The 14,907-nt window shown below is 53.3% G+C and overlaps 1 protein-coding gene across 3 annotated transcripts in view; it reads right to left on the bottom strand.

Annotated features, from left to right (window-relative positions):
• Positions 1-4,221: 4,221 nt before the first annotated feature.
• The window catches only part of Poc1a (POC1 centriolar protein A), a 72,267-nt gene continuing 61,581 nt past the window's right edge, over positions 4,222-14,907 (bottom strand). For all 3 annotated transcript variants that reach the window (XM_052719247.1, XM_052719230.1, XM_052719240.1), the window contains one exon: positions 4,222-4,913. In XM_052719247.1, the coding sequence (XP_052575207.1) occupies positions 4,815-4,913 (99 nt within the window). In that variant the 3' untranslated portion in view covers positions 4,222-4,814. The remainder of the gene's footprint in view (positions 4,914-14,907) is intronic.

Genomic DNA, 14,907 nt, shown 5'->3' with positions numbered 1-14,907 from the left:
GGAGGCAAGGGAGCGGAGCATTTAGAGGCAAGGACACCATTCTTCCAGGGCTAGGGCTGAGATCGAGGGAACACACAGGCCTGGTTAAACATGAGCCCAGGAGCTCAGGGACATCTAAATCACCAAGTGCAGGTGTCCATCTGGAAGGTGGAGATGGACAGGGTGTTGGTGTGTGTGGCTTCATGACACTAACCTGTGGGCCCACAGGGGACCCACCAAGCAGACTAAAGGACCCCCTTCCAGGAACAGATGCTGTGCCTGAAAGAGAGAAGTGGAGGCTGAGAACAGGAAGGGCAGGAAAGCAGGCTTCCTTCCTTCCTCCCAGTGAACAGGCTTCTCCAGGCAGTAGGAGTGGGAGGGGTGGGGTGGGGGGAGGGGTGGGGGTTCTTCCACAACTGACTGCAAGCCACTGGCTGGTGGCCTCATCTAAGTGAAAACACCTACCCTTGCTCTATAAATAGGCTCTCTGGAGAGCGCTTCCACATGCAGGAGGCGCTGGCCCCCCATGCTTCCTAGCAGCTAGGCAGCAACAGGCACTCGGGCCGGCTCACGGTCCACCCCAAGCATAGTCATGAGTGCCCCACATCCTGAGCCAAAAGGCAGAGTGGAGCTTCTAGAGGGGTACTTCCTTAGTGTGCTGGAAGTAAGCGCACAGCGCTCACGGTGCCGTGGCTGGGGTGGGCTAGTCTCCCAGGTAAAGGAACCGGGTCCCATGGCCAAGCAGCAATGTTCACAGGAAATAGAATTATGCCCTGGGGCAATGATGCTGCCTGTCACAGCTTCCTCAGCAAACTTGGTTCTCCTCAGCAACCCGAGGTGGGTGAGGCAGGGGGAGAGGGGCTGTGGGTGAGAAGCTGCCCCTGTGGCCTCTGGTGCACCCCCCGCCCCCATGGTCACACACCAGTTTAGGCTGGGGCCATCAAGGGCCTATCTTGAGCCAACCATTAGGAAGATGAGGTTAATGACGGAGCTGGGACTGCGGCGGCGGCAGGCAGGGGGAGGGTGACTCAACCTGCACTCCCTTGCTCAGCGGGCAGGGTTTCCGGGGTTCTCGGTAATCACAAATATCCACTCCCAAACCTGCGCTAGCCCTAGTGGTGGCAGAAGTGGCCTCCCAAACTCCTCCTCACCCCTGGAGATGCCTGTGGCAGGAGCTACTGAACAAGGAATGAAGGCCACCTGGAGTTCTGAGCCAGAGACCCTGGGCCCACGAGTCCCCTGTCTCCATAGATATGTAAGCCAAGTGTCAGAAAAGAGACCTTGCTGTGTGGTAATAGACAGTCATATACTATCCACATTCACACTGAGTATTGTACAGAGGACGGAAAATAGGAGGGGCTTTTCTTTCTTTCTTTTTGTGAGATAGGGTTTCTCTGTGCAGTCTCAGCTGTCCCAGAACTTGTTCTGTAGATCAGACTGGCCTTGAACTCATGGAGACTCACCAGCCTGTCTCCCGAATGCTGGGATTAAAGGCATGCATGTGCCATCACTGCCCAGCTGAGGGGACTTTTCAAGACCAAAGAGCCAGAATCTGGGCAATGATGAGGAAGATCATCTCACCTCTGCTGCTCTGCCCACTACCAGGAAGAAATCATGATGAGCCGTGGCAAAGTCGTAAGACAGAGACCCCAGGACAGAAGGCAGGAAAAGCATGGGAGAGTGCTCCAAGGCAGAGACTGTGGAAATAGCCACAGGCCTTTGGGGGCTCTTGGACCACACCTGTTAGACGCCCTTGAGTTGGGGGGTGGTACTCAAAGATGAGGGGCAGGTGGCTTGCCATGTGTGGTTAGTTGTGGTTAACTTGACAAGCTAGAGTCATTTGGGAAGAAGGGTGGACCCTCAACTGAGAAAATACTTGCATCGTATTGGCCTGCAGGCAAATCTGTGGGACACTTTCTTGAATAATGATTGGTGTGGGAGGGTCCAGCCCCTTGTGGTGCCACCCCTCAGCTAGTGGTCCGGGGTTGTATAAAAAGGCTGAGTGAGCCATGGACAGCAAGCTGGGTTTCTCCATGGCCTCTGCTTGAATTCTTGCCCTGACTTTCCTTAGGCATGGCCTGAGATCTGGATGTGTAAGATAAGTTAACCTTTTCCTCCCCAGGATGCTTGGGGTCAGAATGTCTTATCACAGCAGTAGAGGCAAACCGTGGCTGGGAGCTGGCTTGGCCACTTCTTCCTGGGGCTGCCTGGCACCATTTCATCTCTGACAAGTGCAGGCCCATGCCCTGGAACCTCCGCAAGCTGGCCAGGGCAACTTAACCAGATACTTCTTAGGGAGAGAGAGAGGGATGAGGACAGGAGGGGAGGGAAAGAGTTAGAGCCTCTCTGGGAGCTCAGTCACTTAAATCCAATCTGGAGCCATCGCTGAACTTTCAGAGGGCTGCTTTTGTGCTTGGAGCAAGAGGGAGGGGGTGGGAGCAGAGGAGCTATCAGGCAGGGCTGATAGTATCATTTGGGGATATAAATATTGCAAGAAAGGTCCATCTACATGACCTCCAACCTTGCAAGCCCCCCAAGTCCATCCAGCCCCTCCCCACCTCCCGTGTTGGACCCCCCTAGCATTCCAGACAGTTGTCCAGCTCAGGGAGCTGGAACGTCTTCACAGGGGTAGGAGGTAACAGTGTAGCTAGTCAACGCCCGGAGTGGAAAGAGGACTGTAGACCTCCTCCCCAACCAGTGCAACTCAGGTCCCCAGCTTCTTGGAGCAGGGAAGTTCTGAGTTGGTTCTTGTGGGAGCAAAAAGGACCCTTTGGGAAGAACTTGGCCCTAAATGAGCTTTAGCCCTTCATAAGTCTGCCCTGGGCATGGAAGTAAAGATTACCACTCATTCCAATGGAGGCTGAGAAAGCCCAGTGATAGGTAGAAGGCGAGCCTACTGAGAACTGTACTTTCCCTAATCCCGAGGTCTCTGTGGCTCTACTGAGGGAGGTGTGTGTGAGCTGTGGAAACACCCCAGGAAGGCCGCTCTCACTTGGCGACAGCACCTCCAGGAAGGAAAGGTTCATTTGGTTCACAGTCCATCGTGGTGGGGAAGTCAAGCAGCAGGAGCTCGAAGCAGCTGGTCACCTGCACCTGCAGCCAGGAGGCAGAGGGGACGGAGGCTGACTCTCAACTGTTTTTGAGACAGGGTCTCACTGTGAGAACAGGCTCAGACTCGGAGATCCACCTGTCTCTGCCTCCTGAGTGCTGGGACTAAAGGCGTGTGCCACCCTCGGCCTGCCTTCACCAAAGGAGCCCATGCCGGGTGGCAGACCAGCATGGCAGGGGTGACAAGGTCGGCTCCACAAGCTGCACCCTTTGAGTAGCAGCCAGCTAAAGCTCCTGGGACGGGGTGCCTTCTACCTCCTGAAGCAGCTGAGAGGCTTTCCTGCCAGTGCAGGCTACCAGGCCTGCACTGCAGCTTCCCAGGGAACCCCAGCTGCTGTCCCTGACAATGGGCTCTGCCATCTAGTGGGACTGGACAGAGTGACAGGGTCCCTTGAGCCACGACTCTGCACTGGCAGAGTGCAGCACCTAGAGGAACAGAGGTCATTGCTTCAAAACTCTGTAACCATCAGAGCCTCAGACAGGTTAGACCGAGTATTGAGGGGTACAGCTGGGGGCGGGCAGGACCAAGGTCTAACTCTGGAATTCAGCTCTCCCCGCCTAGTGCAAGCTGGAGGAGGCAACCTCCCACACTTGTGATTTATCAGAAATCAACACAGGCTGGCCCTCTTGCCAGCCTGCACTCTTAGACATTCAGGCTCTCCTGAATGGGCTGTGACCATGCTAACGAGCCGGGACTGACAGCTTTCGGGGAGTTCTAGCACTGCACCCACCCCAGGGCAGGGCAGGACAGTATGTTACGGGATAAGGACCTCCCTGGTTGGCTAAGCCTCAAGACGCTGAAGGCTGGAGGTACAGGCAATGCAGACATGGAAAGCACTCACTCTGGCTTTCCCAGTCCAGATGTGGAGGAGGGACCCCTGGAAACCCTCATGAATGAATGGAAATAGGGTGCGTGGGGCCTCCACACCCTGACAGAAGCCAGTTAGGGGAAGGTGGGTAGTACACAGGGCTTTGGCTACCCTTGCACTCCAGCACCCCTAAACAGCTGCAAACAAGGGTATCCTCCAACAACGCCCCCCAAGCCCCCTGTTGTCGCTGTGCTTCTCTCTTTACGGGCCCTGGGATGGAGGACTGATTAGGTCTTACCCAGAACAAGCCATTCCTGCAACAAGATCAGTCAAATTAGTTTTAATTTTCAGATTCCTTTGTTCTCATGCATGTAGAGAGGAAGAAGTCACAGGTCCTGGTGAATCTATGTGGTGACAGAAAATAAAGCCTTTGCAAAGGCCTTACCCATTCCATCAAGCTTGTTCCTGAACAAACCCGACTCAGATGGGCCCACTGGGGGCTTTCTGGAGGGGGTGGTCAGATGGAGAGAAAATTCTTGGTTCATCCAAGCAATGAGCTGCCAACTTAGAAGCCAGTCAGGGGCCTGAAGGTGAGGTGAATGAAAACCTAGCAAGGCTCTCTAGACAGCGCGCCACCATCTTAGGACTCTGAGGAAGCGCACAGTCCAAGTGGTTCCTTTTGGTTAAACTGAGTGTGGTCCTGCCAGCAGGGTCTCAAGGCTCCCTTCTGTGTGGCACTGCCCACTGGGAGTGTCCTATGGTCGGGTGGGGAGGCTCCAGTGCAAACAGCACTTGGGGGTGGGGGAGCAGGAGCACCCAATCCCAGACTGGGCTGTACAGATGTGGCTCCCTTTATTTATTTACTCATGTCCCTGTACAAATCCCTAATGGACTGAGCTCCTGATTCTTGCCCCCTGATCATGATGGCGTTCTCTGCATGATTAGCTGCTGGTTCTCCAGGCACTGCTTCAGCTTGTCTTCTGCCAGGGTCAACCGCTGCTCCAGGATGGACACTGTCTGCAAAACAAAAGGGGTCAGTTCAGGACGCAGGGCCCACCTTGCTGCCCTGGGGATCACCATAAGCCACCAAGCCTGCTGCCCAATGCCAGTGCCTCCCTTCCCACCAACAGGCTCTGCCTGGCCTCTCATGCCTTCTGTGCGCATCTCTGGAGTTTGTGGGCAGAAAAAGATGCCTTGTGGGGAGGCAGGTGGCAGATCTCACAGCCCTCAGCCCTTCTCCCAAGACAATCATGGCATAAAGAATTTTGACCCCTAGCCTGGCCCAGGCTCTGTCCATCACAGAGACCATGGACCACCTCTATCTGGGAAGGAAGTTGCCCCACAAATGACACTACTTCACCGGGTCCTGCCCAGGACACGGCCCTCCCCTCTGTGCTGAGGGAACTCTTCCCAAGGTGGGCAGGGGCTAAAGCTGGGAGTGTCCCTGGAGCCCAGAGGGTGGGCGCTCTACTTGTGTGGGTCCTATGAGGACAGAGTGAGACAGTGCCACCTGGGGGTGAGGATGAGGGTGACCACTGGCAAGTGACAATGCCACGTTGATCTACTTCCACACACCTAGCACCAAGGCTGCCTACAGATCCAGTCACCTGAGGCTGTGTGACTTCATGGACCAAGACCCTGCAGACAGGGCTCCCACGAAAGTGGTCTACTTCCTCTGGCTTTGAGAAGTGTCAGTAGAGAACAGCTGTATACTTCTCAGGGGCTACCCATCCCAGCCCGTCCCACCAATCACGTCTACACTAACACTTGCTGGGCTGACCCACGCTCAGCTGGTCATTTCATTTCCCCCACTGAGGGTTGCTGAGTGCCTACTGCATACATGAAGGCCACACCAGCCACTGGGGATAAGGTCACTGCAGGCCAGGCCACTGTAAGCGCAGCAGGCTTGGTTACCACAGGCACTAGGAAGGTCATGTAATTTCACCAGTGATATCTCTCAAGAGAGATTGTCCCGTTCCCTGAGGTCCCATGAAGGCTCGAGCTTGATCCAGAAGAGAGCTTTCATGCTCTTGATAAAATGGAGACATTCTGGGAGAGTCTCCCCTTCAATGCAGCTGTAAACGTGCACAGCATCCTGCGAAGACGTCAGCTGTCACAGAGGTACCTGCCCCACCTGATGGCTGGCCCCTTCTGAATGAGCTAACCAGGGATGGGAGGACCGTGCCATAGGGCAGAACCTGGAAAGACCACTGCCTGTGGAACATGAACTGGACCTCCAGAGGCAGAGCTAAGCTCAAAGAACTCATCATATCCCCAAGTTGGCCAGCCAGCCAGCCAGGACCGGGTCTGCATCTCGTAAAAGTGGCAGTGGAAACAGCCCCCGGCTGGCCCGAGCAGCATTCCTGGAAGTTTCCATTGGCTGCTGTGAAACTCACACTGCCAAAATAATTCTTCTTCCAGACCCTTTCCGACACAATCGAGACTCAAGGCCACAGTGGGGGAGCCTGGCTGGTGCCATTTCCTTTTCTGACTTTTTTTTCCCTTCCTTTTAAAATTTTTAACAGGAACCCAATTTCCAAATGCAGACTGTGGACTCCGAAAACAAGAGACATTGGACCAATGGCAATACTGGGGCCTCCACTTGTTCCCTCAGAGGGAGGCCTATACTTCAGGCCAGCAGGAATGTGGTCCTTAAATACGTCCATATTAGATTAAATTGAAGAGAAAAGCACCCTCTGGTTCACAGCCACTCACTAATGGAGGGTGCTGGGCCCACCGAAGACACTTGGTTTCCAGTTCTGAAGGGGGACGCCTTCCTTGTTTTGAAGCCTTGATATATGTATTCCAAACTAACCTCAAACTCGTGGCAATCCTCCTGCCTCAACCTTTCCACTGTTGGGGTGCTAGACAAGCAAGCCATGCCTGGCAAAGGACGCTTTATAGTGTGTCCCTCGTACCTGCATCTCCCCCACTACTCTCTAGCTTCACTCCCTGCCAGGCAAGCTTGAAGAGTCACGCCATCTTTATGTTTGGACAACACACCCCTGTCTGTCCTGCCCCAAATTCAGCCTGTTCTGCCAAGGGGTCAGGTGGCAGTCACCACCAGGGATAACTACCAGGCAGTTCCAAGACCCATTTGATCTGAATGTGTTTTGAGCCTTAAGGATGGGCTTGACTAGGAGGGGCTTTCTAGATATCTGTACATGAGAATGCTGCCTGGCATCCTCAGCTTCACATTTTCTCCTTGATGACCCTACTCTAATAAAGCACACAAGTTCATTTTCACAAAAAACAATGCTTTTTTTAACACACCTTAAAAATAATATTCTACAACAGAGAAAGAACAAAAGAAAAAAATCCTGCATTGTTACAGGGTTTTACATAAAGTTGAATGCTTTCTATATTCTTGGAGGAGGTCTGGCTGGCTGTCATGGGTTCTCTCATGAAGTCTGGTTACTGCGTTGTAACTTGGCTTTTTTTTTAATGCCGAATGCCATTTATTGAAGGAGGGACGAGGTCTTAAATACAGGCTTACAGCACAATGGGAGAACCCCGGAGGGCAGAAGTTCGCTACCGATGTTTTATAATCTTGCATCTAAGCTGGAAACCATGTTCTTGACGTCCGCTGCGGTATCTCAGTGTGAGACTGTAACTCCCTTAATTTAGATTGTATACCCTCCCAGAACAACTCTAGTTTTTTCTTCTTTTTCCTTTGTTTTGGGACAAGATCTCCTGCAGCCCAGGCTGGCCTTGAACTCACTGTTAAGCTGAGGATGGCCTTGAACTTTTTTCCTGCCTCTCCCTCTTAGTGCTAGGATCATAGGCATACATGAGTCACCAAGCCTGATTAATGCCCAGTTTGGTGCTGGGTATCAAATCAAGCAAGGGCTTTGTGCAAGCTAGACCCACGCACTCTACCGACTCGGCTCTATCTCCAGCACATGATGTGCCTTTCTCCCCAGCAATGGAAGAGTCCCGCCAGGGCATCTGAGTAGAAGGGTTGGGCACGCTTAGCCTGATGATGTAGCTGAGCAAGGCCCTGGCAGGGTCTGCATGGGTCACAGCACTGCAGAGAAGCTGCCACTGTGCCAGCACCTAGAGGGGAGGAAAAGGGCATCCCTGGTAAGGACTAACCGAGGCCACTTCATGTGGCCTTTTCATAGTGTGACTTTTACCTGTGATGAGCACATGTCTACACTCGCGTCAGGCACTCAGAAGGCTCAGTAAATATGTACTGCCTCACTGTCCAAGGACAAAAGCAGTTGCTGTTCCCTCTTCGTGCCCAGTGCCCATGCAGGGGAGCCCAGTCACAGGGTGGCTAGCAGCTCACCTCATTTCAATCCCCTGGGGCTTCTTCTGTCACAGAGGGTCTGGTCTGGCTGGGCTAGGAAATAAGGTCACACCTTACTCTCAGAGTGTGAGTGGGACTTTAAAGGTGCACCTGCACTATTAGGAGTCCATGCCACAGCCCACCAGCCTTGATTTTCTTTTCTACAAAGGCCCTCCAGTGAGCCACGCTGTCTCTCAGCGTGCTCTGGCCAGAGAGCAGAGCCCTAGCCCAGCCCCTCAGAGGGAACTGTGTCAAGTCAGGTGGCAGGTACCTAAGGGAGAGCACCTGTCCCAGCGACTTCCAGCCCCAATGTCTAAACACACGCAGTCCAAAGACACTGCCCAGGGCTAGTCAGCAGCCCTGGCATACCCGATAACACTGAGAGTGCTTTCCAGACCACAGTGCCCTCCCCCTGCCCGAGGCAAACCATCTTTTATTTGCCTAAACACTTAGGTTTGGCCGTATGGTTTTAAGAAGCCATAAAAGCAAGAAAAGATAAATGTTGGGGTTGGTGAGATGGCTCCCCATATAAAAGAACTTGCCACAACAGACTGCCATTCTGATCTGAGCCTTAGGATCCATGGTTGAAGGACGGAATCAACGCCCAGAGTTGTCCACTGACCTTTACATGCATGCTGCGGTATGCTTGTGTGTGTGTGTGTGTGTGTGTGTGTACATCATACATGCACAATTTATTATTATTTTTTTTTAAAGAAGCTAGGCAGTGGTGGCGCAGGCCTTTAATAATAGCACTCAGGAGGTGGAGGCAGGTGGATCTCTGTGAGTTCGAGAGTCAAGGGCAGCCTGGTTAACAGAGTAGAAAAAGAGGTAATGTTATAGGGACAATCTTATCCAGGAATCAGTAGGCAGACAGGTGTCCACTGGTTTAAGGAGGCACAAGGCAAGCTTAACACTGGCCAGGGGCTGTGCTGGTCTGCCTGGCCTCAAGCTACGCCAAGGAAATGAGGCAGAGCAGGAGCTGAGGAGGAGCTCACCAGGCAAGAGAGAGAACCACAGGAGGCTTACACTGTAGGCCAAGGAGAGAGGGCCTCAGGCCCCACGGTCCACTGCATCATCAGAGCAGCAGGAAAGAGCCGTGAGGCAGTCTGGCTGCTGCCTAGGAATAGTCTGGAAGGGGCTGCACAGCTGTGGGAAGGCAAGGTGGAATCAGGGATGTGAGGGCGGGTGGTGGAGGGGGTCTCAGACTGCAGAAAGGGAAGCCCTGGAGGAAAGTAGACAAAATTAGAGAGTTCTCTGAAGGGTGAGCCAAGACTCAGGTTAGAGGAGAAGAAAGCCCAGAGAGACGGAATGTGAGGCCTGTAGTGGTCTGAGAAGAGGCAGCCGAGTAAGTGTTTCTGAGTGGCTCCTCACTGTGGGGGAGGGGACAGCTGGAGGGGCAGAAAAGGAGGGGAGGACAGTGAATCCACAGCCCCTGATGCAGGAAAGAGAATCTAGTCTGGCAGGGCCAAGGCCAATGCTGGGGTGCCACTGAGCCCTGTAGGAGATGGCCAGGGAGGGACGGGCCAGCCCCGGAACTGATGGGAAGGAAGTATTAAGGTACTGGGGACCAAAACCAGGAGCACAGTGAGAAGTGCCTGGGTAGCCCTTGGCTCTGGGCAGCAGATGAGGATCCAGGAGCTGGGGCTAGGGGGTGGGGCTTCCAGTATGACTCATCCTGGGCTTCTGGAGGAAAATCCTCCCAGGACTGGTTCAACAATGGTGTTCTCTTTCCATTCTGACTTTCCTGCAAGGGGAGGGAGGCAGTGATCTGTCTCCCGTTAGGGCAACATTCACAGGGCAAGTCTCTCTCACTCACAGTTCAAGGCGAGTAAGACATTTTATGTAACACCCTGAAGGGCCTTATAAACAGTCCAAAAGGAACTGACTTTAAAGTGACAACCTTTATTTTTAGTCACCTAAGAACTATGGTGATACTCAAAGAAGCTGTACCAAAATGCCAAGCCTGAGATGTCTGGCACCTGGGCTCCCCACCCCAAGTGGCAGAGGAACACAGCACCAGGGTCGTTTTGATAGATGACTTTCTGTACCAGCAGCAGTTATGAGGCATTTGCTGAAGGCCTGCTAGGATCCCAAGAAAGCTCTGGGACCCCAAACAGCTGAATCCAGCTCCTGCATGTGACCAAAAGCCCACACTGGTCACATCAGATGCTCTGCATGGGACCAAATCTGGGCTTGGGTATCTCTGTTGGCCTGAAGTGACTGAGGAGAGTCTTGGCTTCTCTGACTGGTGTGACTGGGATTCAGGCATTCTTTGACTGATCAAAGGAAGCCAGGGCAAATTTATAGGGCCTCAGAGGTAGCTATAGAGCACTTATAGGCTCTCCATAATTCCAGAGAAGAGTTCTCTGAGCATGGTAAAGAGGGCTAAGAAAGTCCAGAACCCTGAGACTACATTTTTCCCCTGAAAAAGGGTGAAAAGTGAAAAAAGGTCAGGTACAACTTGTGTGGTTGTCCCTCACACCTCAGGGAGTGGCACAGAGCCCTTGACATCCACATATTCTCTCCCTGGGTCATGTGGCCTTTTATTTGGCCCTTCTTTCTCCTGATGGCCATCTCCTGCCCACTCTCCTACCTCCTCACCACTGACCTCCCCTTCCTGTAGTCTCCCTGGCCTCTTCCCCTCTCTGGCCGGTTCTCTCTTGAGGTGGGCTGGTCCTGCATCTTTCTACAACTCTTTCTTCTTAATTCTTGCTTATTTCTTCTTCTTTTTTTGGTTTTCTGAGACAGGGTTTCTCTGTGTAGCTTTGCACCTTTCCTGGATCTCGCTCTGTAGACCAGGCTGGCCTCGAACTCACAGAGATCCGCCTGCCTCTGCCTCCCGAGTGCTGGGATTAAAGGCGTGCGCCACCACCGCCCGGAAGCTTACTTCTTCTTTTATCCTACTTTTCACTTTGTGTTGGGATAAGGCAAGAGAACAGCACGGTGTATGCTGATGCGCTGGGAGGGTACCCTGACAAAGCTCACCCGCTCTGGGGCCCAGCCTGCAGCTGGCAGTGCTGGGAGGGAGGGTACCATCTCTGGCAGAAAACCACGACAAGATGTTACAAGGCAGGTAGAACGCGGTGCTTCTCAAGTGTAGGATGAGTGGAAAGGCCTAAGTGATGCCTGGGAAACTGTCAGGAGGCCAGGGTGGTTGGGTAGGAAGAGATATACAGTAGAAATAATGAAGATATGCCAATGGTGGTGGCATGCGCCTTTAATCCCAGCAGTTGGGAGGCAGAGGCAGGAGGATCTCTGAGTTCAAAGCCAACCTGGTCTACAGAGTGAGTTCCAGGACAGCCAGGGCTACGCAGAGAAACCTTGTATGAACTGTCCCCCCCAATAAAAGGGAAAAAAGAAGGAAGTTAGAGTAGGGGTTCCAGCACCTGCAGTCCGAGAGGAAAGGGAAGGAGGAAGTCTCCACTGCCTGTTGCTGTCACTGCGTACAGGTCTGAGCAGGTACGGTCAAGGAAGATGATGTGGTGCCGGGACCATCATGCAGGCTGACGGTTGCTGAATGAACTCTGGGTGAAGAACTGACCCTAGTCACCTGGTCCCACAAGCAGAGGAATGGATGGCACTTCAGAACACAGGGCACAGGGCACACGTTCAGAGGCACGAACCCTCCACAGCTACTTTCTACCACAGCCACTGCCACCACAAGCTATGCAGAAGGCCTCTCTTGTGGAAGCTGGAGCCTGAAGGAGCACAGGACACTCAGTGGGTCAAAAGGACCCACTCAGGACATCCAACAGCTCTCCTTACCACACACTTGCCAGGCACCTACACACGCAGCACAGGGACTCCGGTTCCCAAGGGCTTCTAGACACTGCTGTGGCCAGCACAAGTCTGGAAGGGCTGAGTTTTGGCGAAACTGCTCACTGTCACTGATGATAAGTGCCATCGTAGCAGGAAGGAAGAAATGAGTTTTCAGGCATGTGGCAGGCCAGCCACTCTAGCTATGCTCCTTACACACATGGCTAGACTCTCAGAAGGGCTTCCGCATGTGCAGAACTCACTGCGGCTTCCCTCGGTCACCCCCACTGCCACTCGGCTCTGGGGCCCTTTTTCCTAGCAGTTGCTGCTTGCCCTGGCCAGAGCACTTCCCTATGTCCAGGTCTTGTTCCCTGGGGAGATAGCAGAGTCCAAGGAGGAGGGAGCCAACCTCCTGGGCTTGCTCCATGAACTGGAAAGCAGGAAACGTGCACATGAACAAGGTGCTAGGCCAGGTGACCAGATGGAAATGGAACGCCGACATCCAGCCACATACCTACCAAGCCTTCTGTGTGGGCAAGAGGAGGAGGAACTAGTCTAGAGGGAAGCCTGGGCCTGGGCCATCTTCCCTAGTCTGATGGGACAAGACAGGGATCCACTCTGGCTAGGAAAAGGCAGGACTGTTGGACAGGTAGCACTTGAGTGTTTTATCCTCGTAAACACGGTAGCCAGCAGAGCCTTTACATGAAGGCTCTGTAGAGAAGGGACTACTGACAGGTTCAGGTGGCCACCTATGCTCTACTGGTCTCCTTCTGCACCAGGACACACCACATCCAGCCAGCACCGTGGCCCCATACCTTCCTTGTCATACTCCTGCCTGTCCCCAACACACACATCTCAGCTTCCTAGTGACTCCCTCTCTTAGGTCACCCTTGATTTCCATTCTTCCCACTCCTTCTGACATATCCCTCTTCTACCCAAGACTTCAGGTCCTTGCTGTGACACTCCCATGGCATTTGTGGCCCTGGGCAGTAGATCAGTACTGCTTCTCAAAGACACAGTCCAACCTCTCTCCCAGGATTCCCTCCTGGGCTCCAGTTCATGCTTGGGTCTGCCTTTCTCCCCTTTCAGCATGGCTACAGAAGGGGTGTGAGCCCCCAGGAAATGTCACAGCGATTCCCAGTGAGCTTTGGCCCGGATGACAAAAGAACAGCCTCTAGGGGGTTGGGGATTTAGCTCAGTGGTAGAGCGCTCGCTTGCTAGGCAAGCCCTGGGTTCAGTTCTCAGCTCCAGACTTTGATGGTCCGTGTTCATATCTGAATTTGACCGGCTTGCCCAAGCCGACTGGCCTTGGCTAAGGTGCCTGCCTCAGTTTTCCTGTATGTAAAAATACAGGTTTCAGAGCTCCTGCAACACACACTCAACAGCTCGTGTTGACTCGCCTACTGTTGGGCTGCGAACAGGGTGCACTGTGGGCAATGTGACACCCCTGGTTCTTGCCCTGGCTGAGCTTTGGGATAGTGGGGAAATCTCACTGAAGTCCCAAAGAGGGTATCCTGTGGTCAGTCCTGAGAGGGTCTGAGCCACTGGAGTGCACAGTGGTCTGTGGCTTCTTATAGCTCCCTTACGACAGAAGTCTGCTTTTAATCATTTCCAGAACTGTGGCTGATTTGGGTTCCCTGAGGAGATCTCTCTGGAGGGTCTTGGGTTCCCCAGTAACCTCCCCTCCCCGCACCAAACACAGGATTCAATTATTAGCGGCTAAGGAGTGCTAGCTAGCTGCTCTTGGTCAAAGAAAATGGGTGCAGCTACCCTGGCACACCACTGTGAGTGAAAGTGGCAGGTTGGGGGATGTTCTGAGGCTGGCCATTGGCTTTAAGAGCCTGGCCTGGACTGTGCAACACATTATCTAACTCCTTTGGTTCCATTTTAAAGATAGAAAATGTGGAATTAATCTCACTGTAGCATGGTTTGACTCCGCTCAGATGCTCAACATCTAAAACAGATGCAGTAAACGGGGAACTTCTCTCTCTGCTGTGAGGTCTTGTAGGGATGCTGGGTATGCAGCCTGTCTCAGCTCTGCAAGCCCCAGCCTCATCTCTTGGTACATGTCCCTATCTATGCGTGTGCACACACATGCACATAGGAAGCCCTGCCTTGCTAATGGTGCCCTGGCCAGTTATATGTCAAGGCGACAAGGGGCTGGAGGGGCCAACTTGGTTCCCTGGGGACAGGCTGCTGGTTGGGTTCTCTGGGGACAGGCTGCTGGTTTGGTTCTCTGGGGACAGGCTGCTGGTTTGGTTCCCTGGGGACAGGCTGCTGGTTTGGTTCCCTGGGGACAGGCTGCTGGTTTGGGTTCAATCTTTCCTACTACTCAGTCTGCCTCCTAGACATAGCCTCCTAGGTCACAGCCCATATCTCATGATTTGTTGCAGAGGGGCTTTCGACCCTGAGGGTGCCAACACTGGCCTTCAAGCAGCCTGTCAGTCAGTCGTCCAGTGTCCGTACCACAAGGGCAGGGTTTTGGATAAGTCTTGTTCACAGACAAGTTCCAAGACACACTTAGAAAGTACTTGATGGACAAATGTTGAGTCCTGAATGCTGGGCGAGTGTCAAGAACACAGTTCCCTGAGACCAAAGGACAGTTCAAGTGGGTGGTGAGTCTGCCTGGCTGCTGAATGGCACTTACTTCACTTGAATCCCTGGATATGACAAGCTTGAAGGGATGGGAGGGGAGGGAGATGGCTGACAGAGACCAAACACCCTACCCTCGGTGCAGCCCTCCTCTGGCTAGCCTTAGGAGAAACAGCCTGACTTCAGCAGAGCAGGAAATGGGGGAGATAACATCAGGGCCAGAATCAAAGAATCTGTGGGTTCCTCCTTGTCCAGCCTCAGCTCTGATTTGATGACTTACAGCTTCACGGCCTGAACTCCGGAGGGAAGGAATGGAGGTCCCCTCTTATGATGACATCTGACATGCTGGATCACACACAGCTGGCCCATAAA

Source organism: Peromyscus californicus, unplaced genomic scaffold (assembly GCF_007827085.1).
Source record: "Peromyscus californicus insignis strain IS unplaced genomic scaffold, ASM782708v3 Scaffold_11__1_contigs__length_118956290, whole genome shotgun sequence".
In the NCBI taxonomy this organism is placed as follows: domain Eukaryota; kingdom Metazoa; phylum Chordata; class Mammalia; order Rodentia; family Cricetidae; genus Peromyscus; species Peromyscus californicus.
The sequence above is the reverse complement of the archived record's forward strand: the minus strand, read 5'-3'. Positions and strand labels throughout refer to the sequence as shown.